The sequence below is a fragment of the Gobio gobio genome, assembly GCF_949357685.1.
Source record: "Gobio gobio genome assembly, chromosome: 12".
In the NCBI taxonomy this organism is placed as follows: Eukaryota; Metazoa; Chordata; class Actinopteri; order Cypriniformes; family Gobionidae; genus Gobio; species Gobio gobio.
In genome coordinates this window covers 24064396-24085098 of record NC_137105.1, presented here as the reverse complement: position 1 = coordinate 24085098, position 20703 = coordinate 24064396, and the positions used below count along the sequence as shown (strand labels likewise).

Sequence of the window (20703 nt, the reverse complement as noted above, 5' to 3'; positions counted from 1 at the left end):
CTTAAATATGAGCCACTTTATGAAAAATTACGCTTAAAGAAGCTTATACTAAGTGGAAAAAGCAACACTGCAAGAGAGCATTCTGTGAAGCAACATTACAGCATAAACAAAACACAGCACCTCTGTCAACGGTGGTTTAAAAGGTAACTCAACCCCAGCTCAGAGCCTAACTCCACCCACTGGCAATATTTGGAAAAATGATGGAAAAGTGGGCAGGGCCCAGAGGAGACAGAGGGGATGAACCGAGGGCGGGGCTGAGCAGGGGGTGTGCACCTGAGACCCGCAGTGACGGACTGATTGACAGATGTCTGACTCGCAAAGATGGAGAATGACTGGAATGACGCCAGTAGCTTTGTAACAGAGCGGTCATTCGAAGTAGAGAACTTTTCTTGGTACGTCTTGCCCTGGCCCGGTTCAAGAAGCCACTTCGGGGCAAACAAGTACTGGTCCATTCGGACAGCACTGCGGCCATTGCGTACACCAACCAACAGGCTGGTCTACGCTTCCGTTGCATGCTCCGGCTCGCCCGCCATCTCCTCCTGTGGAGTCAGAAGTTTGTGAGGTCACTTCGTGCCATTCACATCCCAAGTGCGCTGAACCAGACAGCCAACGAGCTCTCTCGTCAGCCGACAGCTCCGGGCGAGTGGCGACCACCCCCGGAGCGTCCAGCTGATATGGGACCACTTCGGAGCCGCGCAGGTAGACCTGTTCGCCTCTTTGGAGTCAACCCATTGCCAGTGGTACCATTCCCTGACCGGGGGTACCTTAGGCACAGATGCCCTGGCGCACAGCTGGCCCCCGGGACCTACGCAAGTATGTGTTTCCCCCAGTGAGCCTTCTCAGGGAGGACGAGGAGCAGGTCTTGTTAGTTGCGCCCTACTGGCCCAGCCAGACCTGGTTCCCCGAACTCACACTCCTCGCGACAGCCCCTCCCTGGCCGATGTGCCCCGAAGTGGCTAAGGAAGGACCAGCTTTCTCAGGGGCGGGGCACTCTATGGCACCCGCATCCAGACCTCTGGAATCTCCATGTCTGGCCCCTGGACGGGACGCGGAGGCTCTAGGTGGCCTGCCACAAGCAGTGGTAGACACCATCACTTCGGCTACAGCCCCCTCTACCAAGGTTATTTTCGTAAACGAAAATTGAAACTAAGACTAAAACTATTGGTCAAAAAACATTTTCGTAAACTGAAATAAAATTTTAAAAATCATAATAAATGAAAAACTAAAACTAAACGAAACTAACAACTCTTACTGAAAAACTAACTGAAAGAAAATAATATAATAATTAGCAAAAATAAATATTAGTTTTCGTAATTAATAAGCTCTCTTTACTGTGGCGGAAAATCTGACCTGGAGCGGTTGAGGGAGTGTCTGTATATGGAGCTACAGCGCGTGAAGTGAGTGAGCTGAGGAGATTATCCGCTGTCCTGTGACGCGACGCGTGCAGTGAACACATCGCTAGTCCTAAACGACTGTTCACAAAGAATGCGTTCGTGGCAGTGAAATGGGAAATGACACATGGTAATGAGACGCACGTTGAACTTAAATACAATGCTTTTAGAACGGCGTTACATACGCGACGCGAGACAGAGGTACAACAGAAACAACAGCAAGTAATGCTGTGTGTTTGAGATTTCATGTTCACATAATATTGACAGGCTCAAAGGTGTTATCATTGTTTTTACAAATCATTTACTACTACTGATATTATTATCCGTGTGGAGACATTTCCCCACAAAGTAGGGAATACCAGGACAGACAGACACACACACACACACACACACACACACACACACACACACACACACACACACACACACACACACACACACACACACACACACACACACACACACACACACACACACACACACACACACACACACACACACAGACAGCATATACACTTCATTATTTAATCACACTGTCTTCACAACAGTTTGTGTTGGCTGTAGTCAGATGGCAATGCCTTCATTGTACTAGCCTACTGAAGAAATAATCTTTAAATAAATAAGCTTTTAATTGTTTTACAATATTTCATCTTTAATATGAATGAGTTTGTCTGGAATTTATCATTTTTACTTTTATATTTTTACGTTGCATTTATTTGGTTCTTTGTTCAATCTCAGACCATTGTTTGTCGTATAGGTCTTTAAAGATGAAGACCCAACTTTATGCATGTTTTGTAAGATTCCCCTCTCCGTTAAACATATTTTGTTGGATTGTCCTGGGTTAAAACAAGAATACTCTTTTATCAAGTTATTTCACTTAAGGACTTATTTAGAAAGATTATGCATGAAAAGATTTTTTATTTTTTTTTAATCATAAATTAATTTAAAAAATCGTGTATAATATGACTTGTCGTGTTTGTTTGCTTGGTTTTATTGTATTTATATGATATTTGTATTTTTGTAATATAATTTTTGCCATGAATATAGCCTTAGATACTGACTTGGCATTAATTAAAACAATATTTATTCCCTTATTTTATTTTTATTATTAAGATGTCTGCACAAGAGTTAACTCTAATCTGTGCAAACATTAAACTTTGCTGAAATTAAAAATCTTGATTTTGTCTCTACACTTCGTTCTGGTAACTAGCTAAACTATAATTACTAAAACTAAAACTGAAACGAAATATATAAAAACTAAATAGAAATGTGATCACAAAATAAAAACGAAACTAAAACTAGCAAAACAATTTATAAAACAAACTAAAACTAAACTGAAATTTGTTGCAAATTTGAAAACGATAATAAAATCAAAACTAATTTAAAAATGCAAAACTATAATAACCTTGCCCTCTACGAGGCGCCTCTACGCGTTGAAGTGGAACCTGTTCGGCGAGTGGTGCTCTTCCCTCCGGGAAGACCCCTGAAGGTGTTCGATTAATGTTGTGCTTTCCTTTGTGCAGGATGGGTTGGAGCGAAGGCTGTCTCCCTCCACCCTCAAAGTGTACATCACAGCAATAGCCTTAAATATACCAAAAATCCTAAAAAAAGAAAAAATAGGTAAGCATGACTTAATCGTCAGGTTTCTCAGAGGTGTGAGGACCTCAACCTCGTTACCCTCTTGGGACTTATCCCTGGTGCTCAGAGCACTGCAGGGTCCTCCATTTGAGCCTTTGCAGTCTGTTGAGCTAAAACTTCTGTCCATGAAGACAGTACTCCTGACGGCATTGGCCTCAATCAAGAGGGTAGGGGACCTGCATGCACTTTCGGTCGACGAATCGTGCCTAGAATTCTGGCCGGCCAACTCTCACGTTGTCCTGAGACCCGACCTGGATACGTGCCCAAGGTTCCCACCACTCCCTTCCGGGACCAGGTGGTGAACCTGCAAGTGCTGCCTTCGGAGGAGGCAGACCCAGCCCTAGCTTTATGTCCCGTCCACGCTCTTCGCGTTTACGTTGACCGGGCTCAAAGCTTCAGAACCTCACAGCAGCTCTTCGTCTGTAACGGAGGCCAGCAGAAGGGAAAGGCTGTCTCCAAGCAGAGGTTAACCCACTGGATAGTGGATGCTATAGTCTTGGCTTACCAGTCCCGAGACGTGCCTTGCCCATTCGGGTTGCGAGCGCACTCCACAAGGAGTGTAGCTTCCTCCTGGCCGCTGGCTCGAGGCGCCTCGCTGACAGATTTATGTAGAGCTGCGGGCTGGGTGACTTCTAACACGTTCGCTAGATTTTATAGCCTCCGTGTAGAGCCGATATCTACCCGCATCCTCGCCCCCAGTGGCCAGTAGCGCTAAGTACCCGTTCTAGTGTCGGCTTGCAACGCCACTCCCGCCCTCTGGGCCGGATACGTGCGTCTATTTTACTCCAGTTGAGTTCCCGGAAACGGCTAACTCTGTGAGTTCCTCCGCCACCCCTTCGGTGTCAGACGTTGCGGCTGTCTGATGCCAGGCCTGCACCCGTTTGCTTGTGGAACGTGTGTGTAGGCTGGGTTCCATATGTAGCGGTCCCCTAACGGCTACCCCATATGTGTAATCTCCACGGTACCAGCTACCCTTCTCGGCTAGCCCGTGTCTTTCCCTTGACAGAGCTCGCTCTGTCGTCTCTGGGCATGTTCTTCCCCCCTTGGACCAGGTTGGATCCACCCCAGAGACTGCCATGGGTAGCACTACCCTGATAGGTTGGTCCTTATGTGTAGTCACGCTGAGTGGGTCTTGCAGGAACAGCAGTTCCCTGCCGGGAGCCCTGACTCCCACTCCAACAAAGGAGTGGTCCAGTGAGCTCAGGCAGGGCGCTGGAAGGGCCAGCATCCCTGGCGTGTTGGTAGGGATCCCAATTCGTCGGTCAGTTCCGACGTACGTCGAACGTGACCGACTGAAAGGGAACGAGGGTTACATACGTAACCGAGACGATTTCTTCACATATAAACTGATTAGGTTGTGGGTCATTTTGAAGACACATGTGAAAAAGTTTTTTAGTACACTTCTTAAACCCTAACCAAATAATCAAGTTAAACCCAGTAAACTTGAACATTTGAAGGCACAACTGTTTTGCACGAACAGACCCGAGATGAGCAAGAAAAATACAGCAAAATTGCAGAATCTGGAGAGACCCAGAGCCTCGCGATCTACTCGCGCCGCCATCTTGGGATAGTAAAATATTGCGTTGTGCCTGGTTGTGGAAGAACACAGTCGCTGCATAAGCTTCCTTCGGATTCTAATATTGGGAATGTGTGAAAAATGTAAAAACCACGCAAACTTCATAAGTTGACCTCAGACAACAGTATAAAAAAATAAAACAAGCCAGTTCATGACACCTTTAAACAAGTATTGGAATGAGTTCAGGAAGTCGTATGCTAGCATGTCGGATGGAGCATCACTGGCTTAAACCATGATGGCATATTGTGCATTTATTTTAAATTTTAAAATTTTTATTATAAATTTACTTTTGATACTTAAGTACTTTTGAAAACAAATACTTCTGTACTTTTACTTACATAAAAATCTGTTTTTACAACTTTCACTTGTAACGGAGTAATATTTGAGTAGTAGTACTTTTACTTTTACTCAAGTAAGGAAGTTGTGTACTTTGTCCACCTCTGGAAACATTCTTAATTTTTAGGAACAACTCAACATTCTAGGATTACATATTAAAATGATTAATCCGTCCTCATTGTTAAGCACTGTATTGTTAGTGTATTTGGTTATGAGGTATATGGAAAACAAAATGTAAAAAAAAAAAAAAAAGATGAAACTGCTACTATTACTTGCAGTGAGTACACACTTTTAAAAAGCGTTTTACTGTGAAGTACACTTGAAATCATGTTTTAATACATTGTTGTTATGCTTTAAAGAAGTACACTTATTTTGATGTTTTGACTAACAAATTAAATGTACTAAATGAAACTATCATTACAAATGTGTATTTACAAGTGCATGGCATACAAGTTTAAATTGAAATTATATTAAATAATTATTATACTGCAACAAATTAAATGCTGTGCTATTCTCAACAGCAAAAATACAAAGGTGTGCACATCCTCAAACACAAACAGGGCTCAGGTGCAGGAACAAAGAAAAAACTAAAGCAAAAAACAAGTTACTGTTCTCAACAGCAGCTTGCAAATTACACCTTCATTGTTTACTAGTTTAGCTGTTTAATGTATTATTTGGACCAGTATTGTTGAGTTTGCTGCTTTTTAAAAGTGAACTGTTTTCTATAATTGCAGGTACAAGTGTCCATGAAGTTTAATGGCCAGTCTGCCGTAGAGGTTCATCCCCACTCCAACCTAGATGAGCTAAAGGCGGTCACGTCCATCAGTTTCTACATCAGAGTGGACCCAGACAAAGACCCAATAGAAGATCGTTTCCTACTGTACCTCGGAGACAAGCAAGTGAGCACTAGCAAGAATAGTGGGCTCGAAAGGGGGGAGGGAATATATCATTCATTCAAACACTCGTTCATTCAGGCATTAAACACAATAACTGTGTTGTTTTTGCTGGAGACATGCAATGTTTGATTTCATTACTATTGGCAGAGTAAAAAAAGAGAAAAAAGTAGCTTGCAATATTTTCTCTAAAATGTAAGCTACTTAATTTCTTGTTCTTGTTTTTGTTGTTTTATAAAAGAGTTAATGCAGGTGCCTGCATTCCAGTGATGACGTGATTCTGTAGTATGCCAGATCGTTGTAGCCTGCTGTATTCTCCTTTCCATGGCACCCAGAAACTTATTGCAAAATGGAAAATTTTTCGCTTCATTTCACATTTTATTTTCCTTTAGTGAAGATGCTTAAACAACGGACACACCATGTACAAAACAACATTGCAGCCAGTCGCAAAGAACGCACACTTCATACCCAGACATCGCTAGCATTTCAATACGAATTCTGTAACATAATTTCTATATTATGTCAGTAATCACAAATGCCAATATTTATTCATGACTTTTCCCTTGCCATGGTTGTGTTTGTGTCTTGTTGAGAATGTAACAACATTTCCTGACAGTCTTTTTATTTAACGATGATGTCCTTCTTCTTGGTAGCAGTGAACGCTGCACTGGCTGTACTTGATTTAGCGTTTATAGTTCAGGTGTTCACACAGAATGAAATGCAGTGAGCAGAAAACTTTTTTCCTTTTAAAAACATAAGGTGCAGTGAGACATGCATGTTGCTTTATAAAAAAAAAACTTTTTAAAACAGCAATGGAATACAAAAACAAAATGCAATAACGTTCTGACCGGTAGGTGCCTGTCAGTCTGCACTCAGATTTCAACAAACCATTGATTCAAAGAGCTGATGTGGTAATAATAAAACTCTTTAGCGAAATTGAGAACTTATTTCTAAGTTATATACTATATAACTTTGCCCAGTTTACAGCGGTTCAAAGTTTTAATTAAAACTTTGCTAATTAAAACCTTGTGGAAGGCACACATGACTTTTAGTGAACTCTTTTTTTAATCAGGCTGTTTTCACACTTTCGGTTGTTGGCTTAAGCCCAAGTTCTTTTCCATCTTCCTCCCCCTTCCTTTGCAATGTTTGGTTACAAACCACAGGACATCATCTGCATCATAAATGTAATGACTCAATAAAAAGGGCTATGAAGGGCTTCTTTTTTTTTTTGCAATGGAATGTCTTGTTAAATGTCAATTCTACTTTTGTGTGTGTGCAGGGACGTAAGGACTACATGGGACTGGCCATAAAGAACGATAATCTGGTGTATGTGTACAATCTGGGAGGAGATGACATAGAGATTCCACTCAGTTCAAAGCCAGTCAGCTCCTGGCCTCCTGTCTTCAATCTTGTTAAAGTGGAGAGGTAGAACATCTGCTTTCATCATCTGATCTTGCATATTGGTGTTCTTTAGGTAACCTAAGAGAGAAAAAAACAAGGAAACCTTAGTTCACAAACACACACACAGCAGCCAAATATGTGTGTCAGTCTAAATAAAGTTACAGCACAAATGTTCATGACATGCACCTACATTTTGAGAGTGAGATTTGTTAACCTTGTAAACTTTTTTGTTAAGTTTTTAATTTGTAATGACAAAAAAAAAAAAGGTCTGAAGCTTTTAGATACAGTTGCTGTTTTCTGCCGGAGCTTCATCCTGCTGCACTCTAATTATACCAAAACATTCTAAAATCAAAAACGGTAAAAAAACAACAACAAAAAAACACAAATTTTAAAGGTTATTCAAGATTTCACTAATGCATTGGTTGGAACTGTTTATCAAATAATGTTTTGTCAGTTTTAATAAGTCACAATGCACTGAAAAAAACTCTTTGTTTTTACCAAATGTATTGGTTCAAGGCAAGCCTTACATTTTGACTTAATATTAATCCAAAATATTTTTATGGGACAAAATCATTACAAAGAAAGAACATTATTTATTTTAGATACCATATACCTATTCAATATATTTTCTTTAGACATACGCCTTAATGTTACTCAAAATAAATTAAGTTAAAACATATAATATTTTTGTAAAATAATTTTACTTTTTACAACTTAATTTCACCATAAACAAAAGCTAAATTAGCTATAATATGAAATAAAAATTTTCACTTACAATAAGACTGAAAAAAATGTGTTTGTTAGTGTTTAATTTAGTTTAGTTACTATAAATATTGTGATGTCTTTATATAAAAAAAGAAATAGCATTCAGTAAAGCTAGCCAGTAGCCAACACTCTGGTTCAAGCGGAAATACTATTTAAACAACATTTAAATGTTTTTTTTTATGGGTAGTGTTATTTGCTTTTAGCCAAACTGAAATGCTAAAAATGCACTTTAAATAAATCACACAGTCACTTTTTTAATTGTGCTTACAGGTAATAGTCACTATTGCGAGAATAGAAAAGGGGCTTGAGTTATGTGTTCCTACAAACTGTATTTGAGCAGCTACTGTAAGGTGATGTATGAACAGGATGATTCGAGAGCCATATCTCAATCCCAAAACTCTATGTGAACGTATAGCCCAAGGAAAATTTGTGTTGCCTTTCTTGTTAGGGTCAAATGCATCTTAGATGCTCTGCCAAGGGAAGATGATGCCGATATTTGTAAATAGAACTTAGTTTTAGTTTTGCTGTGTATAATATGATCTATAATCAGTGGATTTACCCTTCTTTCTGATAGGTTGGGTCGCCATGGTAAAGTGTTCCTGACGGTTCCAAGTCAAGACACCGCAGCAGAGCAGAAGTTTATCCAGAAAGGAGAGGGGGATGGGACAGACTCACTGTTTGACCTTGACCCTAAAGACAATGTTTTCATTGTGGGAGGAGTTCCTCCTGATGTGAAGGTGCAACAAAAATATATTTTCTGTTAGGATAATGTCTCAGTTAGGTCATGGAAAAAAAAAACATTCTTATGCAGAAATGTCCTTCATGTTCTTCCAGATTCCTCCAGCATTGAGCTTGGCTCCTTTTGTTGGATGCATTGAGTTAGAGACTTTGAATAGTGATGTCATCAGTCTGTACAACTTTAAGCAACTTTACAAAATGGATGTTGCAGCATCAATGCCTTGTCCCAGGTAAATAACAAAAAATATATCAAAGTGACATCTACTTTCAATGCCTAATTCATTTGTAAGCAGAGAATTAGATGAATACAATGTCAGGTATCATTAGCCTAATAAATATGCAAAGCTTGAATGAGGTCAAAGTTGGCACTTTGTACCATATGGTCTGTTTATATATTGCAATCTCTCTGTGTTTTGCAGGCATAAGTTGGCTTTCTCTCAGAGTCGCGTGACAAGTTATTTGTTTGATGGCAACGGATTTGCTTTAGTCAACAACATTGAGAGAAGAGGCAAAATTGGCATTGTTACTCGGTTTGATATCGAAGTTCGTACTGTTGCCAACAACGGCATTCTATTCCTCATGGTTAATGAGGTAAATATGGTTTCATTATAAATGTTGTTATTAAATTATTTTGCACTGATTCTTGGATTCTGAGACAAAACTAGAAAACTGAAAAAGTTAAATATATGTATAAAGAAATTATTTTGGTATTCAGAGTAAAGACCCACTCACACCAAGGATAACATTCTAAATATAAAATAATAGTCCACAGCACAACTATAACAATAACGGCACACGGGCACAAAGAAACAATATCATTGGAATCACTTTCAGAATAATTTTTTTTCCCAGTTGATGAAGGATAAAAACATTGACAGCCAACCAGAATCCATCTTACTTTAAAGAGCTTAAGCATTTAAAGTGGCAGATGACAAAACTGTAGCTAATATAGTTATCTTTATTAATTAATGGTTCAATAATCTTAACACAGAAAGTGCATAAATAATATACATTCGAAATTCAACAACAAACATTTATACAAATATTAATAATAGTAATAATGCACTATAAAAAGTTTTATTTAGCATTTTTCTAAAGATATTTCCTAAACCATTGGTAAAAAAAAGTTTAATATTAGAATATTATTGTGAAACAAATTTCAATTTCAGTTTACTAATGTTAACAAATGGAACCTTATTGTAAAGTGTTACATAAATTACTAGTTCAGGCATGCAATTTTAAATGGCTGATAGCTCATTTACAGTTCATTATATAGCTCATTACAGCTCATTTGCAATCTGATAGCAATTACATTGTTTATTAGAGCCTAGATTGATGTGAAAAATATTAAAGCATTTTAGCATAAGATTGCAACATAAAATGCAAAAAATAATACTGAATACTTTATACTTTCGCATATACACTGATCAGGCATAGCATTATGACCACTAACAGGTGAAGTGAATTAAACTGATTATCTCTTCATCACACACACGTTAGTGGGTTGGATATATTAGAAAGCAAGTGAACATTTTGTCCTCCAAGTTGATGTGCTAGAAGCAGGAAAAATGGACAAGCGTAAGGATTTGAGTGAGTTTGACAAGGGCCAAATTGTGATGGCTAGACGACTGGGTCAGAGCATCTCCAAAACTGCATCTCTTCTGGGGTGTTTCTGGTCTGCAGTGGTCAGTATCTATCAAAAGTGGTTCAAGGAAGGAACAGTGGTGAACCGATGACAGGGTCATGGGCGGCCAAGGTTCATCGATGCACTGTCACAACAAATTTGTGGCCATTTGTGAGTTTGTGTGTGTGTGAGAGAGAGATGGGGGGGGGGGGTATTTATTTATAAAAGGTGATGGGAGGGGGGTTAATTGTTTTAATGATGTGGATATGTGTCTATTGATAATTTTGTACTTGAAATTTTGCACAACTGTGAATTTAGTAGCTTAATTTATTGTATGTTTTATTTACCTGCCCAGGGACTACGGGTGGAAAATAGCAATTTGCTAAAACCCGGTGCAATGCATCTCTCCTTGTTATATACAGGGTTAATGTTTTATTGTGCACTGTCCCTGTTCAAATTAAATAATAAATACAAATGCGTGGGGAAGCCGCACACCAGTCAGGGTGCCCATGCTGATTGACCCCTGTCCACCGCCGAAAGCACCATCAATGGGCACGTGAGCATCAGAACTGGACCATGGAGCAATGGAAGAAGGTGGCCTGGTCTGATGAATCACATTTTCTTTTACATCACGTGGATGACCGGGTGCGTGTGCGTCGCTTACCTGGGGAACACATGGCACCAGGATGCACAATGGGAAGAAGGCAAGCCGGCAGAGGCAATGTGATGCTTTGGGCAATGTTCTGCTGGGAAACCTTGGGTCCTGCCATCCACGTGGATGTTACTTTGACGCGTACCACCTACCTAAGCATTGTTGCAGACCATGGACACCCTTTCATGGAAACGGTATTCCCTGGTGGCTGTGGCCTCTTTCAGCAGGATAATTCACCCTGCCACAAAGCAAAAATGGTTCAGGAAGGGTTTGAGATGCACAACAACGAGTTTGAGGTGTTGGCTTGGCCTCCAAATTCCGCCGATCTCAATCCAATCGAGCATCTGTTGGATGTTCTGAACAAACAAGTCTGATTCATGAAGGCCCCACCTCGCAACTTACAAGACTTAAAGGATCTGCTGCTAACATTTTTGTTCCAGATACCACAACACACCTTCAGGGGTCTAGTGGAGTCCATGCCTCAACAGGCCAGGGCTGTTTTGGCAGCAAAAGAGGGACCAACACAATATTAGGAAGGTGGTCACGTTATGCCTGATTGGTGTATGTAAACAGAGAAAGCGAGACCTGGATAAGGTTGCTTTGGCATGCTATGTGAAGAATCTGCAAGCTTAAAGCAGCACTAGGTAGGTTTTGCTCTCGGGGTCCCCCTACAGTTGGGAAACAGTATTGTCCTCTACTACTGTCGTAAACTCTTGTCATCTTACAACAGTGGATGCATCGCACGTGCATTTGTTGACATGACAACTATGATAGCCCTGAACACTGCAGGAGTTCACATGCAGGTGTTCTGCTTGCGTCGCGTGTGAAATGTCTTCATCCCAGGTACAGTGGCAAATGTTTCAGCATGTCATATGAATATAATTTCATGGGTTTTATTTTTTTCAAACGCCAAATGATTGCGATGCTCACGTTTACAAGCCAGCGTCATTATAGTAGCCTAGTCTATTGGTTACCGTTTTACAGAATCTATATGATACTTCAATTCAATGTTTGAGTGGTAGGTAATAACCATATATCGTCAATATTATAATATCAAGCTACCATAGATGAATATGCAAATTTGAAAAATCGATTTGCATTATAGCTTGAGGCAAGACAAATAAACAAATATCACAGACATGTTAGGTATCCTAAAATATGATTTTGTACATCTTATGTATTTACTTGCAAGAATGTAGCCCCTCCTCCTTCAGCTCACACCAACGAGCAAACGCTGGCCCAATGTTGATCCTCGTCCTGCCTTTAATCCGATTACTTTCTCGTTTCCTCTTTTTGCTTTCCTCCGACAAAACCTTTCCTTTCTTATTTTTCTGTGCTGCTTCAGCCATGACTATAACATCCGGCAAACAAACGATAGTTGGGTTCGGGCTCGCACGTCCGAATTTAAGGAAGTGGGGGTGGTAGTGGAAGTGACGTATATGCCGTAAAGCAGTCGAATTTTGTAGTTCTTTTTTTCTCGGGTTACGAAGTTTAAAAGTACGATTAAAAATGATACAGACCCCGTCAGGCTATGGCAGACGTGTCATTCAACCTATTGTAAGTCAATGTATCATCACAAGAGTCTTGAAAATATATTAGGAAGGTTGAAAAGTTACCTAGTGCTGCTTTAAAAATGCTTAATACTTTTCTCATGTGTATCTTTCGGTCACAGGCAGCTGTATGTTATGCTCCCTTTCTACATGTGTGATGATCATATGATACATTTGTGCATAATTTTCTAGAATTATGAGGCATTTAATTTTTCTGTGCATATATTACTGAATTTTTGATGGGTTTCCACAGTCAAATTTTTTCGTGCTGGAGCTGAAAAATGGGTTTCTCCGTCTGATGTACAACTTTGGTTTCACTAATGGTCCTGTCATCATGGAGAGTAACTTGACCAAACTCCATATCAACGATGCTCGATATCATGAGGTAATGCTTTCTTGAGCCCACTTCCAGAGCGTTCATCAAGTCATATCTTTAAACACAATGCATAGCTTTTAACACCCTATTGTAAATTTTGTCTCAGGTGTCTGTGATCTATCATCACTCTAAGAAGATCATTCTGCTAGTGGACAGAAGCCATGTCAGGTCCATGGAAAATGAAAAGAGACCCTTACCATTCTCTGATATCTATATCGGAGGAGCTCCTTCTAACATTCTGCTCTCGAGGTGAGAAACTTTGTTTCATATTAATGTACAGATCTGGGGACCGTTCTTCGTACCTCGCTTAATACATCTGAGATGATTTGACAGATCCCAGATCGTTTCATCGTGATAACTGATGTCTGGCTAATTTGGTTCTTCAAACGAATTTGCGGATTGGATTTAAATATCTGGATTCAATTATCTAAGATCACTGCGCGTTCTTGTTTTCCCTGAAGAGGGCAGATGCATCGATACTCGAAACCATGATCAGCAATGCAGCGATTGGCTGGTGTCAAGACAGCAACGTAATGACATCATATAATAAAAAAAGCCACCGGGCAAAAAACTTGACAAATTACACAAAAAAAACCCCACGAATATCTGGACCTTTATAAGGAAACAGCTAAACGACCAAACCAACATAAAAGTTATTGATCAATGATAAAAAAAAATGTTTTAACATGATTACCAATTATTTATATTCACGATTTTATACAGTACTTGTACACCCTTTCCATTTTTATTTCAATGTTGTAATTCAATTTTTAATTCAATTTGAAGCAGATTAGTAATGTGACAGTGTTAAAGTTTCTTAAGAGTCAAGATCAAATTCTCTGCATCTCCAAGTGGCTGTGTCTATAGTATTATACACAACATTATAATATTATATACATTCTCATATACATATACAATTTAAAAAAATTATATTATTATTATTTAAAATTATTATTATTGCCCCTTGTTCAGTAATGAACTCTTGTAATAAAGGAGCAGTGGCTGGGACAGATTTTAAGTATCACCTCAAGATGCAATCTAATCCTGTTTACATGAAAAAAGCCTGCTCGCGAGCAGGTTTAAGCTTACGGACCTGTTGCTATGACAGCAAGTCCAGGATGAGCGTCGAAGAACCAAACAATCCAAGATCATGCCAAATCGTCAACAATCAAATCCAGCTAACTGAGTTAGCGAGGTATGAAGAACGGGCCCCAGGTATCATTGGCTGATCCAAAGACTTAGCAGTACTCATTTCTAACATTGAACCTAGCCATATGAATGTTTCACAGGCCAGAACTGTCATCCCTGGTGGGATTGAAGGGTTGTGTAAAGGGCTTCCAGTTCCAGAAAAAGGACTTCAATCTCTTAGAGGAGCAAGGAACCATTGGTATCAGTAGTGGCTGTCCTGAGGAATCATTTGTATGTAACACATCCTTCTAAATTCATAGCATTTGATTGAGTTAACCAGTTTCTTGTGGATTATTAGCGCGTTGGTCTTGTGAATAAATGTTCTATATTTGGTGTTATAGCGCTAGGTACAGAAGGACTGCATTGTTTGTGGAATGTGCTTTACTGAGCGGAAAAAAGAGTGGAAATATCTCTATTAGCAGCAAAGTTTACTGCAGGGTGCATCTCTTATAAAATAACATTTTCACCATAGTCAAATCTATGTTGATTAGCGTAAAACATATTGGAGATTAGCAGACAGGCAGTCAGTTCATTAAATAATAAGCTGTTTCCTTTCAAAAGTGGTTTATTCAGTGTAGTGAAGCCTCTTCTCCATTGACTTCCATAAAAAAAAAACTGCCTGCTTTTTTGGCTAATGGTTGCAGGCTTGTCATCTAGTGGCCAAATAGACTTTTATCACACTTCACACTATATCCGGACCGGTATAGGGATGCTAAAAACGGTTAATTTTCCCGGCCGACAACCGCCGCTAATTATCCGATTATTAACCGTTAACTGATAAGATTATAATATTGAATTGGCATTAAATAAATATACAATTGAAGAGTGTCTATGAGACACTTTTCCACCTGCAAACCGCAGCATACAGAACAGATCAACAACAACATCAGAACCTGGATTCACATTATCAAATGTTCACACACCTGCAGCGTTTCTGTCAACAGAGAAAAACTGAATAAAATATTAAAAAAAGCATAAATAAATTGGCCTACACCAAATATTTTTCACTTAAATAATTAACAAATTAAGATGACAAAACGTCTCGGTTACGTATGTAACCCTCGTTCCCTGAAGGAGGGAACGGAGACGTACGTCGGAACTGACCGACGAATTGGGATCTGATCTCAGAGACCAATCTACTTCGAGTGTATTAAAAACGAGCCAATGGAGATTGGCATGCGATCCACGCATTCCACGCACCGCCCCGCAGCGCGGGTATAAATAAGGAAGTGGAATGCTTGATCATTGCTTTTTTCTGCTGAGGAGCCGAACTAGTGACTCGGCCCCCTAGCGGAAGCACAGCACCTGGCGACGGGACGTACGTCTCTGTTCCCTCCTTCAGGGAACGAGGGTTACATACGTAACCGAGACGTTCCCTTTCAGTCGGTCACATTAATTGGGATCCCTACCAAAATGCCAGGGCGCTGGCCCTTCCAGCGTCCTGCTTGAGCGCACTGGACCGTCTTAGATGGTACGGAAGTCAGGGCTCCAAGCAGGGAGGTCAGTCACTGCTGTTTCTGTAAGACCCACTCAGTGTGACTATTGGATAACGCTGGGAAAGCGTGCCCGTCTCGGGAGATGGTACGCTGCGGAGCCACGTCCTTCAGTAGAAGGCTTGTTGGCAGAATACACATAAGGACTAACCTGGCAGGGTAGTGCAACATATGGCAGTCTCTGGGGTGGTTCCAGCCTGGTCCCAGGGGGGAAAGAACACGCCCAGAGACGACAGAGCGGGCTCTGTCAAGGGAAAGACACGGGGCTAGCCGAGTAGGGTAGCTGGTACCGTGGAAGAATACACATATGGGGTAGCCGTGAGGGGACCGCTACATATGGAACCCAGCCTACACACACGTTTCACAAGCATACGGGTGCAGGCCTGGCGTCAGACGGCCGCAACGTCTGGCACCGCAGGGGTGACGGAGGAGCTCGACAGGGTTAGCCGTTTCCGGGGAACACAACTGGAGAAAAATAGACGCACGTATCCGGCCCAGAGGGCGGGAGTGGCGTTGCAAGCCGACACTTAGAACGGGCACTTAGCGCTACTGGCCACTGGGGGCGAGGATGCGGGAAGATACCGGCTCTACACGGAGGCTATAGAATCTAGCGAACGTGTTAGGTGTCACCCAGCCCGCAGCTCTACATATATCTGTCAGCGAGGCGCCTTGAGCCAGCGCCCAGGAAGAAGCAACACTCCTTGTTGAGTGTGCTCACAACCCGAACGGGCAAGGCACGTCTTGGGACTGGTAAGCCAAGACGATAGCATCCACTATCCAGTGGGCTAACCTCTGCTTGGAGACAGCCTTTCCCTTCTGCTGGCCTCCGTAACAGACGAAGAGTTGCTCTGAGGTCCGAAAGCTTTGAGTCCGGTCGACGTAAGCGCGGAGAGCACGGACGGGACATAACAAAGCCTGGGCTGGGTCTGCCTCCTCCGAAGGCAGCGCTTGCAGGTTCACTACCTGAACATAAGACATTTGTATTGCATACAATATAGGTTATGGTCATTTCATGGCTTTCTGAGGTAAATTTAACATTTTGTGACTGTTTACAAGCTGCTTTAATGATATCCAAGGGTTGAAACAGTGCTTACACGAGACATTATTCTACATTCAATCCTACGACATTAATTCGTTGCCCCGTGATTCAATTGTGGTCACAAATTAAAAATGAATTCCCTCCTTTTAGGAAAATAGTGGCCGCATTGTTTGTTAACTCGTTTTTAATTATAAATGAGGGAACGAATTACAATGCAGCCACAATTTAATAAAATGAGAATATAATAAGTTAAGTGAATTAATTCTTAATTTGTTAATTTGTTGACACAATTTAATTATAACGAGGAACGAATTCGTAGAACGAGTTATACATCCGTGGTCATGTGTAAAACACTGTGACATGCAGACAAAAATATATTTATTGTGGCCACCAACAACTCTGTGTAATATTTATCTAGTTTACACTCAGTTTAACAAGCATTTTCATAAAATAAGAAAGTTAGAAGCTCTTACCTCAGCAACTCTTGATTCAAAATGGCAGTTTCTGGCGCGTGCTGTGGAGGGCTAATAGGAGAGATCGGCGGGGTTTCCCAACGTATTTATGCAGGGGCCGCTCAAACAACTTAGAAATCTATGTTGCATGAACTACTCTGATTAAACGGAGTAGTTGGACACTGCTAAACTTAATATTTTGAGTATACTCAACATTTTAGTTGAACTGACTTATGAAAATTAGTTGAGGTAGCAAAAGCCTCAAATCCTTTTTTACAGTGCAGTAAAATAATCTGCTCTGGAGAAAACGGTGATGTCATCTAGCTCATTTCAATTATCATACAGTGACAATGTGGGCAGATCAGTAATTTAGTTAATGTATTTAATTTAGTTTAGTTATTCAATATATTTGGATATTTAGTTGAAAATTTAGTGTCCCCAACTGAGCAAGCCTTGCCAAAGGCGACAGTGGCAAGGAACCAAAACTCCATCAGGTGGCATAATGGAGAAAAATAAACCTTGGGAGAAACCAGGCTCAGTCGGGGTGCCAGTTCTCCTCTGGCCAATTAACAAACAGTGTATGATTATTATTCTGGCAACTTTACAGGTCAGAGGTCATAATAGATCGGAATATTCAAAGGATCGGAGGCAACACGCCGGAGAGGGGTTTATTGAGGATGACATATCGATTTAAGTATTATTAAATTGTAATATTCGAACAATCGGAGTCATCACGCCGGAGACGGGTTTATTGAGGATGCCGTGTCGACGATGCAATTTCACGGGGAGTCTAATTGACATGGTCTCTGTAGACACTTCAGGGTCCTGCGTTGGTCATGTCTGGGCGCACGTCCACCATCTGATCTGGATATGGCCCGGATCCAGCTGACTGCAGTAAACCTCGGGATAAAACAGAGAGACTATCATTAGCGTAGATGCCATTCTTCTAATGATGTAACGAGTACATCAGGTGTTATGGAAAGTGTTCCCGGTTCCGGCTGACCTAGTTAATGCAGCCTAACAATCATTTAATTGAAAAAGTGTTTTATGTGTATGCCATAGTAAAGAGATGTGTTTTTAGTCTAGATTTAAACTGACAGAGTGTGTCTGCTTCCCGTACAATGTAAGGAAGACTGTTCCAGAGTTTAGGTGCTAAATAGGAAAAGGATCGACCACCTGCAGTTGATTTGGATATTCTCGGTATTATCAACTGGCCAGAATTTTGAGACCGCAGTAGACGTGATGGAGTATAATGTGTTAAGAGCTTTCTCAAGTATTGGGGAGCTAAACCATTTAGTGCTTTGTAAGTAATAAGTAAGATTTTAAAATTTATGCGATGTTTAATAGGCAGCCAGTGCAGTGTTGACAGAACTGGGCTAATATGGTCATACTTCCTGGTTCTAGTAAGAACTCGAGCTGCTGCGTTTTGGACCAGCTGGAGTTTGTTTATTAAGCGAGCAGGGCAACCACCCAGTAGAGCATTACAATAATCTAACCTTGAGGTCATGAACGCATGAACTAACTGTTCAGCATTTTGCATTGAGAGCATGTGCCGTAATTTAGATATATTTTTAAGATGGTAGAATAGAGTTTTACAGATGCTAGAAACGTGGCTTTCAATTGAAAGTTTGGTATCAAATATTGATTGATATCAAACTAAACAGAACATACATAAACAGAACATAACTGTGATAAATGTGACTACATAAAACATGGATAAAACAATACATTTGTATTTTTTTATTATTATTATTATTAAATGATAGGCCAGGCTCACACATGTGCTCTATTCAAACCCCAAAAGTTAAAACTTATGTAATTCAATTATATACATTTTCCATCCAATTTAATCATAAATTCAACATCAAATTTTACATTTACATTTATTTTAAGCTTCACCACCATGTTCGGTTGACATTAATTAAATAAATAAAGGTTATGTTAACTGAGAAACTGTGATTTAAGCTTGTGTAATATATAAAATGTACTCAAATAACTTGTTACTTGCTTTATATTACATTTCCTTAATTGTATTAAATACCCTAAATGTTCAACTAAATATCTAAATAAATCTACTGGTAAACTAAATTAACCATATAAACTAAATTACTGATCTCATGCCCACATTGTCACTGTATGATAATTGAAATGAGCTAGATGACGTCATCGTTTTCTCGGGAGCGGCTGTACGGCCGAATAAAATGCTGTTGCATTATTTTCCTGTTTAACACTGTGAAGCTGCTTTGAAACAATCTGCATTGTAAAAAGCGCTATATAAATAAATTTGACTTGACTTGTTAAATTTACAAACATTTATGGTTGCAATTGCTCAATGAGCATCCAATCTGAAAAAAAATAATAATATTAATGTTTACTGCAGTTTTGTGCCTCCTCCTAGCCTGGACCTTCCAGTGGTTATGGCTCCCTGTTTGACTTTTTAGTTTTAAGCCTGTTAGTTTAAGTACAGGGATCAACAAGGAACCAAATTTCATTACATATTCAAGGTAACATTGTGATCTCACTGTATAGTATGGTAATCAATTTGTGCTTTCTCCTGCCTGGAACTTGAAACAAATGTAAATGGCTCCCCTCCTCGTAAATATTTGTTCGAAAAAAAGAAAAAAAAGCAACCTGAAGGATTATATTTTACTTTACATATGACAGGTTTTCTGTTTCTCCATTACATTTAAACATTAAGGCTATTAGTAATGTCCTACTCACAAGTTGACAATAGAGTCAATAGCACAAAGGCTAACATCTCTCATATCTAGAGTATCCGAGCTACAGGAAGCCTGAAGATGTATTAGGTGCAGTGTCTTGCTTTTGAGTTGGTGTCATCAGTTCATAGAAAAATCACTTTCAGAATATCCCCAATCCCCATCTTCAATTAGACTTTACAGAACAAGTTTAAAAGTTTTCAATGACCTTCCAGTTGTTGGAAATATCTAGGCAAGCACTGAATTTCCTAATGTCCAAATTCATCAGTACCTTCTGGAAGACCCTGAGAATAGAATAGAGTAGAATAGAGAGTGTAGATCAGTCTGAACAGCATTATTAATCCAAAGGAAATACTTTTTAAGTGTATTAATCAAATAATCAGTTACAAATATTTGTGGAAAGTTATGTTTTAACAAGAAATTCTATAAACATACAATTTGTGGATAACGTTCAATTAAGTGTGTTTGAGCAACATTTAGGCATTTTTGCAAAGCGTATAGCCAAGTAGGAAAGATTAAGAGATGACAAAGCTCATACAAACTCTTAAGCTCTTAAAAAAACTCATACACTCGTAATATGCCTCAATGCAAACATGTCAGTTAACAGCATATCTTAAAATGATTAAAATGAGTTACAAATATATTACTCTTTTTATAGCTGAGAAGGCCAAAAATAGTTCATTCACCTTAGCGGAAAAGTGAATTCATGCCACAACTAAGAAATCAAGATTGATTAAATCACAAAAAAGTTGAATGTTGAAGATTAAATAATTTGTAAACATATAAAATATATTTTATACAAATCTGTTCATTTAAATCTTTGTTTTCACTGAGTCATTATCATTAAATAGTTATTAATAGTTATTTTACACTT

The 20703-nt window shown here is 39.7% G+C and overlaps 1 protein-coding gene across 2 annotated transcripts in view; it reads left to right on the top strand.

Annotated features, from left to right (window-relative positions):
* The window catches only part of lama4 (laminin, alpha 4), a 186382-nt gene that overhangs the window by 132268 nt on the left and 33411 nt on the right, over nucleotides 1–20703 (top strand). For both annotated transcript variants that reach the window (XM_079831493.1, XM_079831492.1), the window contains exons 21-28: nucleotides 5676–5840; nucleotides 7114–7259; nucleotides 8575–8737; nucleotides 8835–8968; nucleotides 9158–9329; nucleotides 12818–12949; nucleotides 13047–13189; nucleotides 14230–14359. In XM_079831493.1, the coding sequence (XP_079687619.1) occupies nucleotides 5676–5840; nucleotides 7114–7259; nucleotides 8575–8737; nucleotides 8835–8968; nucleotides 9158–9329; nucleotides 12818–12949; nucleotides 13047–13189; nucleotides 14230–14359 (1185 nt within the window). The remainder of the gene's footprint in view (nucleotides 1–5675; nucleotides 5841–7113; nucleotides 7260–8574; nucleotides 8738–8834; nucleotides 8969–9157; nucleotides 9330–12817; nucleotides 12950–13046; nucleotides 13190–14229; nucleotides 14360–20703) is intronic.